Genomic DNA, 17,054 nt, shown 5'->3' with positions numbered 1-17,054 from the left:
AATTTCTACCTCAACTTAGATACTTCTGAAAATTTCTTGTGTATGTAGAGCTTCATCCTGCTTAATGGACCGAATACTTCCTCCAGTATTCTTAAGTTCAGTTTGCCTCCTGCAAGAACTACCAACCAGCCAGAACTTTTAAAAGATCAGAGACCTCCTGAGTGAAAACAAGGATTTACTTTAGCTCTGCTCATGGAGTGTGACTAATGGAGCTGATGAGTATTTTCCATTGATTGCAGCACAAACAAGATCAAGTTTCTTGTACTTAATGTGACTTAGACATTAATTTTGAAAGGTTTCAAACAAAGTGAATGGAGCAGACCTTTTCTAAATAGGAACTCAAAGCCAACAGAGAAGCATTATCTGTATTTCTGCAGCCTCTGTGAGTATGACAGGTGTCTGTTAGGCTGCATCAAGAGGAACACCTAGTACCATCAGAATCCCACCAGCATAACTTACAGGTGAAAGTACATAAAGCAGTGGTTTGATTCCTACCTAATATTTAATAATATTGCTGGAGCAATAGTTGTGTTGGCAGTGAAGACTAAAAAAAATCTGTAAGTCTTCTCAGTATTGGAAAACAAACTTTTAACTCCACAGAAAGCCTGGGGTAATCCTTTTCCTCCAGCTATTTTGTTTCTGTTTTCCTGCATGCTCAGGAGTCTTACAGAGCCAGAATTAGTCTGTGGAACTCCTTGCTGTGCACTTTAATAGAAACCAAGAGTTTGAAAAATTAAGATATTAATTAACCAAGAATATGAATTAGACAAATAACTGGGGCTATAGTCTTCACATGCTTCACATGAAGCATTCTGAAAGATTTTCTTCATTTATCTGGGCGTAGACACTTGCTGTTTGCACTGAGAAGATTTTTTTATGGTCACATTACTCACTGTTTTGTATCAATTTTCCTGTTGCAATAGCTAGTCCTCACCATTGCTGTAGCTGGACCAGAGAGTGCCAGCAATATCCAATTAACAATTCCTTTGACTTACTGGTGAATCACAAGCACTTTGGGCTGTAAAACAGTTTCTTCTGAGAGAAGAAAATACTATTGACATAAATTGGGTTTTTAACTCTCTAGACTTCCGGTGATGTATATCTTCTCATGGGCAGGTAAAGTTGGACCAATTTCTCAGGAAGCATCTGTGGTTCCTGCTGTTGAAAAGGAAGCAAGGCACTCCTCTAAACTGCCAGTGACATCCTGCAGTCCTGCTGAACCGCCCTGGCTGTCCCTGGCCAAGAAGAAAGCCAAAGCATGGAGTGAAATGCCCCAGATCGTACAATAGCAAATGACACGAGCATCCTTCTTTGCATTGCCAATAGCTGTGTTAACTCCATTTAATCCCTTCTTTACTGTGACCATTTATGTTCTTTTGAGAAAAAAAAGCCTTAAAACTTTTGATCAGACTGTTGTATGTAAAAGACATAATGAAGAAATGCCATTGTGGGCTTAATCTGATGTATTAGGAAGCTGAGCATTTCCTACTACCAAACACTAGGAAAATTTGATTCATTTTTATATGCTTACACATCTGATGGTGATGTTCTAAGAAGACAGGCTTTTGAAACATTTCTCTAGCAAAATAAGTTTTTAAAGTTTCTTTTAAAGAAACTTGTTCTTTTAAAAAGACCATACAGTGTTTTTGTACAGTTTGGCTTTGAGCTAAGAAATAACTTATGCTTTAAAATAGATACAATGCTGGGCAGCAATGCACCATGAGTCATGGACATTGATGTCATCACACTTCTTTCTCTAGTGCTCTGTGATGGGCAGCCTGACTCTACTTCAGATTGTTAATGGATCTGTTTTGTGATCTCTGTAAGATCTAAACTCATTGTGAGTGGAGTGATTCTGGCTTCTGTGTGATTTGAAGCCTCAGTGCTGTTCATCTTGTGCTTTGCTCACAGATACCCACTGGAATGGCCCAGAGCTGCACACACATTCTCTCCCATGCACTGGAAAACCACCACACTGGCATATTGTCTGCTTTCTGTTACACCTTTAGAAATCTGTGTAAACTAAACATTCTACTAAAAAATCCTTCCTTTCATTATGGCAAATAGTGATTTTTTGGGTGAGATTCCTCAGCCAATTGTCTCTCTTAAAGAGTGTGTTGGGGGGAGAACTTGCTCCTTAGAAAGGGGCATCTTGGTTTCAAGAAATGTCACTCTTCATGTTCATAAGGATGTGTATTTAGTGAATTGTATCTAATGCTAATCATAAAAGGGCATCTGCTTTCTTTCTTGTCTCATCAGTCTTTAACCATTAATTCAACATCAGTCTGACAATGTGCAGCTGGAGCAAAATTATTCTCTCAGGGCCTGGCCTTGCAGTCACTTAAACTCACAAAATTTTTGCTATTGAACTTGAAGGATGCAGTAATTTGAAAAATAAGCGTTGTGAAATGATGCTGGTGGCTTAAAAGACAGTGGCACTTACTGGTCCTTCCAGTTCTTGCAGCATTGCACGTTTATATAGTTTTTGTTTACAGTCAGTGCAAAATTTGAAGGCTGGTGGACTGTTTTTAGCTGGAAAGTTGGTCGGAATTTTTAAAGGAAAATATTATCTATTGATAGAATTAAATGCAAAGAAAAAAAATTGGTTTCAGGTGAGCTCAAGCAAGACTTTAATCTTTCAGTTTTGGCCTGAGTTTAATATGTAGCTTTTGCAATTTGAAAACAGTATTAACTAGGAGCTAGACTGTAATTATTAACTTTTTCTATATAGGTGAAAACTTACTTGCCCAGGAAGGCTCAGAATCTATAGATACTATTTATTCTGGACTAACACCAGAAAGAGTAGGAGTTTCACATTGGCTTGGTAATTGATGCCTATTTTGTAACTTGTTTTTTCTCTGCTTTAGGAAGCATATCTTTCCGTACAGAGAACTGAAAAATTTGTATTTCTCTGAAACTTTTGAGTGTAATGTAAAAGAATATACTCAACTTTGATTCCTGAAGTTTTGTACAGTTGTCATCCCACCACAAACTTACTGACCCTGTGTAAAATACAGGCCTTTCTATATTTAGCAAAGTCTCTTCTCATTCTGTTAATGTGGATTGTGACTTTTCACCCAAAATACTGCAATGGATACTATAATCTCTCTTTCCCTGTGTTTCCTTTTGATCTTAATGTTGTTCCTGTCTTTTATGTTCGGTATGTATATATGTTTTTGTAATCCTTGTCTTGAAGGAACCCTTTTTGTATTCCATTCCCATATTTGGTTTACTATTAAATGTTGCCAGTGATGATGATATCATTTCTGGGAAAAGAAGAGGTATGGATGGTCCTCATTCATTAAGGAAGAAATAAAAATAGGTCTTTGGTCAATATTGACTCTATATATAGATAAGCTGCCTAGATTTTGTTTTGAGGTGATTTTGTGTGACTTAAGACCGATTGATACAGCTGGTCAGACTAAGGAGACTTTCTAAATCTAAGTTTAAAACATCATGAGAGAGCTGATGGCTCTCCTGTTGTTCTGGAGTTATTGCTCCTTCAGTGCAGGGCTGGTTTGAAAGCAGGCACTTGTGGTCATGGGAAGCCTTGAAAATACTTGTTTACATGTGTTGAAAGAAGCTGCTCTAGAACATTTTTAGAGTGCTTTACTAAAGAAGGAAAACACAAGAAAATAATGTGATGTATATTTGAAATTCACTTGCATTATGCATTTCTACAGTTAATGTTTCCATGTCTCTTGTGCAACTAAGAGAACAAACAGCAAAGAGAAAACATCGAAACTGAGACTCATGTAATCATAGGAAGTTAAGAGATGGGATTATAAGATAAATGTTGAAATATCAGTGATTTATTGTTGCATTTACAGAAGCTGGTATCTCTTAGCATGGTTTTGATTTCTTGTCCTAGTGTAGTTTTTAGGTGTTCAGTGAGTAAAAATAACTAATATAATAACCTCATTTTGGGTGATCCTTTCTAGACACAGTCACTGTTTTTGAAAATAAGTTGTGTTGAATTGCAGAGCTCGTTGCAGAGTGTCATTGTGAGGTTTTGTGGCTCAGAATCTGCAGTGGAGGATGTAGGAAGCCGAATTCCCTGTGCCTGGGAGTTGGCTCTGTGTGACAGCAGAGGGTGCTGGTGCCATCCCTGAGCAGCAGGAGGAGAATTTCAGTGTATGTATGTGCAATGTCACAACGAGAGGAAAGCACTAAACACCAGCCTTCTCATGTAGAAGTTTGGATAGAGAGAGCCCCCCTCATGTATTGTATTTTGTCTTTTTAAGGGCTGTTGTCTAAAATAAGAGATGTAATTTGTTTTGAAGTATTACAGTAGAAATTCTCAGCTCAGAAAAGCTGCAGTCCCTGAGTGTGTGCCACCTGCTCTCCTAAGTGCTTTTCAGATCAATACAGGAAAGATATTAGCCTGTGAGGGTACTCTGTCCTTTAGAACTGTTCCTGGAAGAGGATAGATCTGAAGGATACAGGTAATGAGAGATGTCCTTAGCAGCCTAATAAAAAAGGCAAACCTTTCTCTCCATCTTTTCCTCTAGTGTTTGTTAGCCTACCTACAATTTTGTTAGAGATTTATCTTGGTTATAAGATTTGACAAATTTGTCACATCGGTCATCACCAGAATGTTCATAATGATGATGTGGAACCTCTTGGGAAATCTGAGCATCTCTTTAGGATTTTGACCTTGATTTGCTTGCTATAGTATAGAATTCTGATTCCTCTATGTTGTCAGGAAGTGTTGCACCCAAAGTGTCAATATTTGTTACAGGCTACAGCCTGGGGTAGTTCTTGGTGCAGAGGTTCACTGAAACTTCTGGTTTTCATTGAAAATGGTTTTATGTCTTTTATGGAAGTAGGCAGGTGAAATAAATTGTAAATTCTGGATTTGGAACACAAACCCATGCATCTGCCCAGAACAAAAAAGGTTACTCAGGTGTTTCCAGCTGGGTAGTTGAAGGGGCCTGGCTCGATGATGAGTGAAAATTCAGCTTGAGAAATGAAAGGCTTAGAGTGGGAAGCTGCAATTCAAATCACTCTTCCATAGTAGGATGGGTCTAAGCCCAAGGAACGGCACTGAAAGGGACCTGTAAGTAGTGGCTTTTCCTGCATTTCTCTCTGCACATAAGGGATACCAGACCTCACTGCTTTGTACCATATTAAGTAGGTAAGCACCATGACTGCCCTGCAAATCAAAACCTCTTGTGATCTGCTGATCAAGTCCACAGCAGTGCAGCTCTGTAAATGGAATTGCTGTATGATCTGTGCATTAAAAATGCAACTTCTCAGGAGTGAGCTGAGCCAAAGTTTAGCATCTTCCTCTGACTTGAGGGGCAGATTATTGACTATGGAAAATGTGAGATGCTATTTTTATTCCTATTGTGCTAGGAGTGATTTTAAAAGAAGCTATTTTAATAGCTGTTTATTTTTTAGACGCAGTTCAAAGAAGAAGAATCTAGAGGCAGATTATCTAAACAGGATTATTAACTGTCAAGTCTTGGGCTGATCAGTAAACCAAGTTAGTTGCTGAACAAGAAGCAGGTATGGAAATGGGTGAAGTGCAGAGTAGTTAATTTATATAATTTCGTATGATGTAGAAATAGAAAGTCAGAGGAAGAGATTGATTGACATAAATAACCTACATGGAAAAGGTTGTTTGGTACCTGGAAGCCTCATTCCAGCCTTTCTTCTCTCTGCCTTAGAATATATTGTTTCTTACTTTTCATTGGGGGATGAAACCAAATTTTTACTTAACCTGTTTTATAGTCGGTCCTTTTTTGGAGAATTTGTATGAAAAATACAAGATCACACACCTGTCAATCCTTGTTCAAAGCTCACCCAAATCTATGTGGTTAAGCTAATACTTCATTGCATTTTCCCTATTATACCATTCCAACTCCATATTAGTTTTTATTTATAAGTATTTTTCCAACACAGAAGGGTGGGATTATCTGCTTTAAAATAAGAGCATTTCCACATTACTTAGGAATATATTTCTGTGGCATTGAGGTGACTTCTTCCAAGTTACACAATAAGTTCACTGCAGCAATGTATGGGAAAAGGTTGAAGTCCTGTGGCTGTGTTGTGTTTCCATAGAGTTTAAATTCCATGCAGCAGCCTTCCCTAATGGTGTCACTGGCAGCACTGGGAGCTGACGAAGCAGGAGGGGATGGTGCTGGTTGGCTCCTCGCGGGTGACATCAGGCTGTGCTAAATGTCTGCGTCACTGGTGACGTGGGCAAGGGGGTAAAGTGACAGAGCAGCACTGTAAAGTCACTGAGCAGCAATGCAGGGGTGACCTGCACCCCAAAGGTGCAAATTTACCAGTTGTGCCTGTGGGATGAAATAACTTCACTGGACTTTGTGAACTGTAGAAATACGATTTATTCATACAAGAGTAAACAAAAGTGACTTTCTGTCACAGCTAGATGTACAAATTAGGATATATCTACATTAAACTAGAGCTGTGTTTTAAGCACAAGAGGCATTTACTCAGTTTGAATAATGAGTCATATATATTTCGGAGGAAGAATAAATATATGTTTTGCAGCATTTAATTTGTAAAGGGAGTTCTGCCCAAAATGGGTGACCTCATCTGTAATCACATAAAAAAAATAAGAACAGAACCTCATTTTGTGGGGGTTTTTCTTCCACTTTGACAGAACGATTTATTACATAAGCATCCTTAGTGTTATGATCCCTGTGAAAAAATAACTGTCTTCTTATTTTGCATTGTTTATAAAATAAGAGCTGTGGCTGTGAGATGTACTACATATTGTGGTAGAATAATCACAAAGTAATTGCATGCAAAATTCTACAAGAATCAATATCAGTTCTTATTTGCTATTTATTTAATAATTTTAGAGCATGACTTGCTACTAAAGCCCAAATTCTGCAAAGTACTTTATCATGGTTCATTGTGGGCTGAGGCTTGACTGACCCTGTGGGACCTGTCCAAAGGTAGATTGAGAGCACCCTAGTGCTCCTCTTCACTGGACACACTGCAAATTGGATTAGGCCCCTTTTAATAGATTTAAGTAAAGTGGAACAAAAGCTTTCAGAGAGTTGTGTTACTTCTTTAATAGCAAACCATGTAATGCAAATTCAAATTATATAACTCAGGGATTGAGATGGCATGGACTGATGTGACAAAGTGTAATGTTGCAATCTAGGGTCCAACCATACTTGGATGGGGGAAAAGTTGGGTCTTACCACTTACTCCTGGGAATCCAAGGCTAGTAACCAGGCTGGTGAAGTGCTGGGGCTGTGCTCAGTCTAATGCCTCTAGGACATGTGTTTGCTTTAGACTTGCTGGGCATGAAGGTCTTCACTTATGTACACTCCAAAATGCTTTCTGAAGTGGTCAGAAGTTCTAAGCAAATGCATCTTCTCTAAAGCCACATTTGATAAGTCACCCCTGAGAGTCCTGTAAATCCCAGTGAGGAGTAGCTGCTCCATGCAGCTCCATGCAGCTCCATGCAGCTCCATGTGTGTTTGCATCCCTGCCTAGGGCACCCTGCATGCCTGGCTTTGCATTCAGACATCAGCTCCCTCCTGTCATACAGCAGAAGTGTTTGTGCAGAGTTTAGGGGCTCTCTTGAGAGAGCTGTGGCCAGTCCTGACCCAGCCAGGTGTGTTCCATGGCATGTTTGATTAATCTGGCTCAGAGGGTTTCCTACAGTGCAGGTGTCTTTATGGTGCACTGATTTGGCCCAGTGCGCTCAGTCTGCATCCAGCAACAGTCTCCTTTGCAGCTTCACCAAGGTCCCTGGAATTGACAGGAATCGAGTGAATGTAATTTGTTTATGTTGGTTTATATCTTATTCCATTCTTTTCTTATGGATTTCACTTTTGAAGGCAGTAGCTCAAAAGTGAGAGTGTACAGACACACAGCTCTGCTTCATTTTTAGAGCACGACACTCCTCTGAAAGGGCAGTTTGCATCTCTCAAAGGCTAAAGACAGCAGAAGGAGCAGAATGCTGGGATCCTGGACCCTCTGTGGAGACTCAGGGTGTGGCAGAGCCTCTGTGCCCTGCTCAGCAGCCTGAGGCCTGGCTGGGGAGCGGTGGGATGAAGGATTGGCTGGAGTGTCCAGCCCCATCCCTGCTCTGGGCACTGCAGTCTCCGGCCGGGCTCAGCACTTCCAACGGGATCGGTGGCTCAGCTCCCTGTGGCAAAGCCCTGGCGTTTATTTACTCTCCCCTAGTGTTTCCCTCGCTGTGCTGATGTAACCACGGCTGTTGCATAATAACCTAGTCCTCAGAGTTACTTTCTCTTAGCTTTTGCCATGTGAAAGGAGTGGAGCCAGCAAGGCCAGCGGTGTCCAGAGCCAGAGTTACTGGAAAATGATTCCTTTGCCTTGGACAAGTTTGTCAGTCTTCTCACTCTGTTTAATAATGAGAATTTCAGAAATGAGTGCACACACTTTTGTATTTACTGAGCAGATAAAACCAACAATTTTCCAGATGGAACTCATACTTTTGCTAGAGTTTTGCACTTGTTTATGTTAACAGTATGGGTCTCTAACCACAGTGCTGCAGTGAAGATTTCTTTATTTTAAGGGGTGACCAAAACAGCAACAGCCTTTATGCAATTTTCCAAAGAAATGTAAAATAACAACAAGGATTTCAGTGCTAAATGGCACTTTGGGCTTTCTTTCAGATCTCAGGAACAGTTCTGTCAGACAGGAACAAATCTGTTAAAGCCAACGGAATTAGTTTGGTCTAAATAAGATTATAATTGGCCCTTTCTGTTTCTGCATTGCTCAAAAATAAATCCCAGTAAACAGCTTGAGGTCAAGTCTCCTCCTAGCTATGCCAAAACTACGTTGAAACTGGGGGAAATCACCCCAAATTCACATTGCCTGATAGCCTTCAGGATAAAAATGATTGAATATATACCTGTATTTCCTAGGTAGCCCTTTCAGGACTTGACTTGCAATTAACGGTTCCAGTCTCTTACTGGAAATACTGTTTTCTTGGCTTCTTTGGCTTCCTCGATGTCACTGCAGACATTCCTTCCCCTGAGCTGTCCCAAGGTGGGAGATTTCACAGGCTGACCACAGCCGAGTTGAGATTTTGCTTCTGTGTGTTGTGGAACTGCAATGCAGAGATGCTGCTCTGGTCCAAATTTGGCTCTGAACTCCCTCAAAGCGTGGGGATATTTGGAGGACTGTTTTTGTTTTTTAAACCCATACAATTTTCTTGTTATAAATAGCGTTAATTTTGGACTCACTCTATTAATATACAGCCTAATAGCAAAATAGCTGCTACTATCAACACATAATCATAAATATTTCTACTAATAGCCTAAGTCTGACATTCTGACTCTAATTAATCTGATTATGCTTAATAATAAATTGTAGTAATGCTTTGGACATATTTTTTAACTGGTGAGGCTGCTAATCAGTTTTGCTAAAGTGGCATTCACTGGGTTAGGGATTTACCTTGCTTGAAGGCAGTATTAATCCCTGGCTAAAAAGACAACTATCTTTGTATTTCTGGAATCATCAAACTAACCTTTCTTTTTTCTTTACACTTTGTAATGCAGTGAGGTGCATTGAAAGAAATCAAGTTATGGGAAACAGTCTGTCTACAGCATAAAAAACAGTTTTGGGGTAGGCCTTAGTTTATTTTTGCTTTCTGAAGTCTTTGATGAGTTAACAGCTGTGTGCTTAAAGCACAGAAATGAGAGCTAAACTGAATGACCTGTGACCATTTATTGTCACAGAGCAGTGAATGCCTGTGTGTAGTACAGGCTGATGTTTGGAGGCAAATTGCCTCTAGCTGGGAAGGGCTGAAAATAGGAAGCTGGTTTCCATTCTGGTTTCCCAGAACGTGTGTGTGATTTGGCTCCAAAGAAGGCAGAGAGCTGAATTTTGTCAGTTTTCTACAGGATACCCCACTTCACTCTTGCCTGATACCTGTTTCATGGAATATGTTCTGCAAATTTGCCTTCTAGCACTGGTTTGCTATGGAAGCTTGTCCAGCATCTTTTATCCTCTGGTGAGACAAGGCTTTGTGAGACCTGCAGGACTTGAGGATGGCTGACTTTGACCAATGTGAAACGATGGTTTCACGTTCAGTGCCTTTGCTGAGCTACCACTGATGCAAACTGCCTCCACAGAATAAGCCCAGTGTAAACTTTTCTTAAAGGATTGAGGAAAAAAGTTGGTCTCTGGCAATGAAATGCTGTTTTTATTTTAGGCATCTCAATGTATGAGTGAGGAAGTAATCTGATTAGCACATTTGCTAGAGAAATGAACCAATGGGAAGGTGAAAATATTAATAAAAGATAGAGTTGATTTATACTCAAACTGGCCTTTAAATTTGCAATATATGCTGTAAGAACATGCTTATATAACCTCTATTTCTATTCATAAAGGTTTATGTGGGTCTATATTGAATTATGCATTTAAAATTAATCCACTGAGGCAGCCCACTGAGATGCCACTTCTCATTTAGTAACTGCATTAAGAACTTTGTGCTTCATTTAGAAACTGTGAGAAGCTTGCTTTGTGCTGTGGAGAGGAACTGGCCTGCCAGATTCAGACTGGCTATTATAGGGTCTTTAAAACAACCATCTCTCTGTCTCTCCCTTTCCAAGTTACCAGTAAAACTCTATTCTTGACTTGTGTGACCCAGCTCATGCAGCCTGGCTGAACCTGACAGACCCAACCGACTTGTGTCAGGTTCTCAGAAGAGATTAATGACAATTTTCTTCAGGGTTTGGGAGCAGCTGATTCTGCCTTGCGAGGCTGTGGGGACCCAGAATGAATTGACGCACGAATTAGGTTTTTTTTACCAGCAGCTGTAATTCAGATTTATTAAGTGTTTTGTTTGTGTAGCTTTCCAATTTTGTAAAGCTTTCCAGCTTTGCAGACATTGTAAAAGGGTCAAGAGCTCTTTTAGATGTTTACATGGATTTTGTTCTAAGAAATCTTAGACTCTTACTTTGTCTGATTTGCATTCTTCAGAGTGCAATTATGCTGCAAAAATGGTATTGTGAGGCTCTGTTTTGTGTCTGAACTAAACTTCTTTGGCTTAAAAATAAAAGTGTACTAGTTCTGCATATCCACACTAGTCCAAAATACAGATTGACATATCTACAAGTCTATCTTGTTGACTACAAAAAATTACTTGTTATGGGAATGAGTGCCTTTATTAATTTGGATCAAACCTGTTGTCTTCCTATTCTGCTTTTGGTTATTATTTTTATTAAGATATTGCTTTGTGGCCTTAGTTTGAAAAACTGTCAAGGCTCAGTTTGTATTTCTCATTCTGGGAACTGTGCTCATACTGCTAAAATATTCAAGTGTCTTCTGAATAATTAAGAAGTTAACTTCTGTGAGTACTGACACTGAAGAAGTTTTCTCTCTTAGAGGTTTGTATCTTCTCTTCCATATTTCCCACCACATTGTTCCCCATCCCTTGTATTCTCCACTCCACTTTGCAGACAGTCCAGAGGCACCTGGAAGTTCACCACCTTCTCTCTCTGTGCACCTACATGTTGGGTGGTTGGCTGGCAGGTTGAAATTTGAAAGGAGGTGGTAGAAATACATAAAAAAAATGTTACAAGTCAGCCACCTTGTTCAAAACTTCTCAGAGATGATGGACATGCAGGACCTTACTGTAAGTGAAGTTCTGTATAAACCCAGTCTAAAAGCATAAATATTTATAAGAACATTCTCTCATTTTTACATTGTCTCCATTTACCAAATATGTTTTGTTTGCTGCTTTATTTTTGTGTGAGAGAATTAATATGTGTGATTTACTAGAGGGAAGCTAAGTTGAAAAAAGGGATTTTTATGTAAGTACAGAAAGTGCTTATTCCCCTGATCATTTTTATCTGCTACAGGATTAAATTCCATAGTCTAGATTCAGCTGCTATAAAAAATTTGTCTCTTGCATGTGTGACTGTGCTCTGTTAGATGAAGGTTTCACTGCTGCAGGGTGTCACGCAGCCAGTCCCAGAGAGGACTTCAACCATCAGGGTAGATACTTTAAGTAAAATACAGTAGGTAAGGTAAATAACATCTATATATAATAGACATTATCTTAGAACAGTCTAGCCTTTGACAGATATGTGACAAATTGAGACTGAAATCTTCAAAGTTATTTAGGTGTCTCATTAATGCAATGGAGAACTGGATGTCTGAGTATTTAGGGACCTGAAGTTAAGTAAGAAAATAACATCTTGAGGAAAGTATTATGAAAGATCAAAATAGATCAGAAACATCTGCCTTTAAGTCTCACCATTTTAAGGACTCCTTACAGGTTTATTTGTGTTTAGATTAAGGATAAATAATATCATAAAATTAAACGTTCATTTTGATTTGTTAAAAGCAACTGGTTGCATAACTGTCGAGTTATGAAACCTATATTTTTGTCCTCTGCATTCTGAACATCTGTGGCCTATATTTAATTGTAGTTTTCATCTTCAGTTTGAAGAAACAATGTTTAGCCTGAAGACAAAAGTGATCTGTGTAGTGAAATTAGCTAAATAGTCTGGCTGAGTCTCACTTGCTAATAGAAAAAGCATTTTTATACGTGTTCTAACTTAGAAATGTTATTCATTTGATAGTTTAAACACAGTTAAGACTACTCTGCAATTCTGAACAATGTGAAGAATGAAGGTATTAAGACATAAAGGGATTGTACCTCCAGAGGAACAGGTGCATAAGGATTGAAACATGGGAACATATTGCAGCATCAATCTTTAAGCAAAAATCTGTACTGATTTCAGTAGGAAGTAATTCTGGTAAAATATTGATGAAATGATGTGGTATGTCCTGTGGGCAGGAAATAAGGAAATGGGCAAAGTAAAGCAAGCCAGTAAAAGTGGGGAAAGCAATATGAAATGAAGAAACAAAAGGAATGAGCAACTTCAGAAGTAATACTCCTGAAAAGTTTGGAGAATGATATAGAAAGGCTTTACATAGGGTGGCAACATGATAATTCCATCACCTTTCCCTCAGCAGTCCATACAGCCAGATGGCTTCAGCCTGGATTTGCAGCTGTGATCTGTGTTTTGCAGTCAGTCCATATAATGGACTGGATGAGGTTTCTGTTTCAGTCAGCCTCCTTCTTTTGACATGTAATTCAAATCCAAATGCTAATCTGCATTTGTGACTCAGAAATCTCTGACATCCTTACCAAAGAAAGAAAAGATGGAGCCTTCATGTAGAAATAGAAAGGTGATGTTTGAAGGATGTTTCCTTATTTTGAAAATGCAGGTAGTCAAGAGTTTCCAAGATGTTTGTGTTCACTTTTCTTCCACATTATTGTAGCTGTTAAATTCAAGGTCTCCACTGGCTTCTTAGCCCATGTCTGAGTTGTAAATCAAGCTGTCTGCAAATATACACTGCTGAAAAAAAAGCAGGTTAGGAAGTTTTAATTTCAAAACAAATTCTGTTGTTAGATGTAAATCTCAGGTTTACGGTGCAATCTTGAGGAGAGATCTTGAGGATTTTCTCTGAACACAATTTGATTTATTTCCACAGAGGTAAGGAATTCTAAACTCCACTTTCTGCCTGCACATCTCAGGAAATAGATGGTTGGTTTGCCTGGCTTGGGATGGGCTGTTCAATAATGAGGTCTTGTTCATAGCCATGGCATTAAAGAGCCTTTTCAATGAGGTGTCCCACTTAACTGAAGGTAGAAATATTACCATCTGCTATTAAAACGTAGCTTCTTGCATTCTGCCAGAGACATAATAAGCATTTTGAGAGTTTTCTAACACATTGCCATTCATTTCCCCATATTGGATCTATAGATTGAAAAGAACACAAAAAAGGAACCCTCAAACATACGCCAATAACACATGCATATTTATGCAGCCAGCAGTTCCCTTGTTTAAGGAGAATGCTCAAAGAATTAAATTTCATAATTTTCTGAAATAGCTAGGACATTTAAAGAGCATCTGTGGATTAGTCTGAGTAAGTTTGTTATGTGAATTGCTTGAAAAGAAAACAGACTCTTCCTAGGTATTGCAACAAATTGTTCCCAGCTTAATACAGTAAATGAAAATTCAGAGGAAGCAGCACAATATTGGATGAACCTGCTTCAGAACATTGGCTCAGGCCACAAAGCAAGTAATTAACAAGCTGAATGAAGCATTTAAGCCCACGCCTTATCATTTATGTAACTAACCTTTGAGTTTTGGACGCACTGGTATGCTGCAGTGAAGCCTACACAGTGTTTCTTTTATGTGTGTGTATTGAGCAAATGGGAAATGCATACCCTGCCATTTGTTTTTCACATTTTCAGCACTTATCAGAGTTCTCTGGCTGAGTGATCTTATATTGCAAAAATGTACACCTCTTGGTCCTTTTTTCTGTAGTGCAGTATGAATCTAGACAAGCCTCAGCCTTGTGAGGGGGGGGATGTATTCTGCTTTTAAGGATGCATATGAGCTTGTTTAAAGCATCATTAGTAGCACTAGAAAAGAATTAATTGAATGTCACTTTTCATCAAAGAAGTGAGCAACAGAAAGAGTGATGGGGAATCTGCAAAATCCTTGTTCATGGAGGCAGCCTTCAATATCAGCTTTGAAAACAAATCAGGAATGCTGTGAACCAATGAGGTCTCAAAAGATGTAGTTTCCATCCTTGTCACACATCTGTTTTTCTCATCCTGAGAAATACTGGGCATGTTAGGAATGCTGAGACTGCTGATGACAACATTAGTTTCCTACAGAGCTCATGAGATAGAAGTGGAGTGTAACATCACCTCTGCACTTGGGAAATGAGTCATTTTGCTTATTAATGCTCTCGCTTTTGTCTCTCCCTCCTGTTCTTTTCTCCATCACTTATAACCAGACTTATTTGGAACTCTTGTGAGACAAACACCATTTCTCCTTGGCAGGAGGAAAATAAAATAGCATACTTAACATGGTTATATAACACACTGCTACGCATGCCTAAAATGAGGTCATTTTGATTAATATATTTATCTGGTGTGCAGCTGTAACAGGACATGTAATTGTGATTAAAAGACCACCATTTTCTTTAGTCTCTTTGCAATAGCCTTTGGTTTTTGTAACTAATATCCTGAACACGATGGGAGTTAGTTGCTGGTTATGTCATAATTTGCGCCCTTGGGCTACAGTCCTAGCCTTCCAAACCTTGGAAAATCACTGTAGTGTGGAAACACAATTTCCTTCCTCTGTCAGAAGTTAGGTAAGAATTCTGCACTAATTATGTTTATTAGAAGTAATCCAGCAACATATGCATATAAGGAAGAAAGAAAACAGGGAAAACTGTGGAATTCCTCAAAGTTGGAAGTGTTGCTGGATGATGGAGAAAGCAAAAAGATGAGATGAGCGATAAAGCCAGTTACAGTGAGCCAGGAGAAAAAGTGGAGCAGCATGCTGCAAATGTCTCTAGTATCATCTGTGGGAAAAAGAGAACCGGTAGAATCTGCTTTTGGAATACAAGCAGATGTATTTTTCTTTTGGGATGTTGAACTGCCATTCTTCAAAGTTCTGACGCATCCGGTTCTATTTCGGTTTGATGACTCCTAACTAGACACGTTAGGCGGCTGCTGCTCAGAAGCCAGCATTTAAAAACACTGTTTTTCTGTTCGACTCTTTCTGGCAAAAAGCTCGTTATTCAAGTACTTGCTCTAACCTTTAGTTACCCTGGTTGCATAACTGCAAAGCAGCATCCCACCATGCACTTCTGTGACCCAGTTGTGCCTTTCCAGTAGTGACTTTATGAGTTATGAAAGGTGTGTCTGCCACATTGCTACAGAAGCATTTACTCTACTGACCCTGATTTCCTAAATATTATATAGCCATTGTTCACTAAGGAATAAAAAACAATGGAAAAGCATGTGGAAAAAAACCAGCCCTAATTCCGCTATGTTGAAAATAGATGTTATGCTCTTTAGCCTTGATAGTGTTTGGACTTCTCATTGATAAAAAAATACTTGTAGAACCAATTTTAAAATCATTAATGCTTCAGTAATCTTTCAAAATGAATTTTAGATGGTACATTCAGTACTAATAGTCACAGTACAAATCATTGACTCATCCAAGGAAGAGCTGAATAACAATTGCTCTGTTGAAGTGATTTGCAGTCTAAATTGTCATGTGCAGATTTCACATTTTCTAGACTGTCTGCAGAATTGCTTGAATCCTTCCACATTATTGTATCATCTATTACCCTGTATTCTACTCATGATAAAACCTCCCTATGGATGAGAATGAATTTCTAATGTCACATAGAGAAAACTGTTTATTGCTTTGTAAGAGCATTACTTTTACAAAATCTTTCTGTAGCTCATAGAAAACACAAAAGAGACATGTGCTTGGTTTTCTTTGTCATCACAGAATACAGCATAAGTCAGTTATATAAATAAAGTCACTTACATAAATAGCTTAATTCTCCATTTATATGGAATTATAAATCAAGAGCAGATCTACTGAAACAAAAGATGTTACACTGGCATAAAACTGGTATTGACAGCTTGTGCATACTTTCATTATATAGATCCTTTCAGCCAGTGATTTTTGGGCTTTAACAATTTGAAAAACATCCTATCCTAAGAAGTATTTAGTATGTGCCAGCTGAAGGCTGGTCTTCATAGCAAAGCTTGTTCTTTACATGTTTTCTAGTAGCCTCTGTATATTAATTTTTAGTATCAATATACAGTTTATCTGTGTAGTTAATATATAACATTACTCTTATCTAGTAAGCATGATGTAACCAATTCTGTTGTGTAGGTTTTAGCAAACTTGATATTAGTGACAGATGATAAAAGCCTGTTTGAAAATCAGAATGACCCTTTAAAAACCCATCCCAGCCCTACAATTGTTTCGTAAAGCAGTTTCTAGTCTTCTTTCATCTGTACATGTGGCCAAGAGGCTAAGATGGCATTCCTTACCTTGTCCTTGTTGTGAGTAGGATGGAGCAAAGACCAGGCAATCCATGGTTCCTACAGTAGAGGCTAAAGAACTGTTGAAACTAAGAAGTGAGCACCTCTTTGGAAGATAAAAACTGTTGCCACTTTCACCAAGTGTCACACAGAAAACCATGGCACATTAAGAGATGTTCCAGGATTTTGTGGCATCTCATTCACAGAA

The 17,054-nt window shown here is 38.7% G+C and overlaps 1 protein-coding gene across 5 annotated transcripts in view; it reads left to right on the top strand.

Moving 5' to 3' along the window:
• The window catches only part of KIAA1210 (KIAA1210 ortholog), a 67,091-nt gene extending 50,746 nt beyond the window's left edge, over nucleotides 1–16,345 (top strand). For all 5 annotated transcript variants that reach the window (XM_015626207.3, XM_015626208.3, XM_015626206.3 and 2 more), the window contains one exon: nucleotides 1,117–16,345. In XM_015626207.3, coding sequence (XP_015481693.1) covers nucleotides 1,117–1,289 — 173 coding nt within the window. In that variant the 3' untranslated portion in view covers nucleotides 1,290–16,345. The remainder of the gene's footprint in view (nucleotides 1–1,116) is intronic.
• Nucleotides 16,346–17,054: the final 709 nt, after the last annotated feature.

This window comes from Parus major, chromosome 4A (assembly GCF_001522545.3).
Source record: "Parus major isolate Abel chromosome 4A, Parus_major1.1, whole genome shotgun sequence".
Classification (NCBI taxonomy): Eukaryota; Metazoa; Chordata; class Aves; order Passeriformes; family Paridae; genus Parus; species Parus major.
The sequence above is the reverse complement of the archived record's forward strand: the minus strand, read 5'-3'. Positions and strand labels throughout refer to the sequence as shown.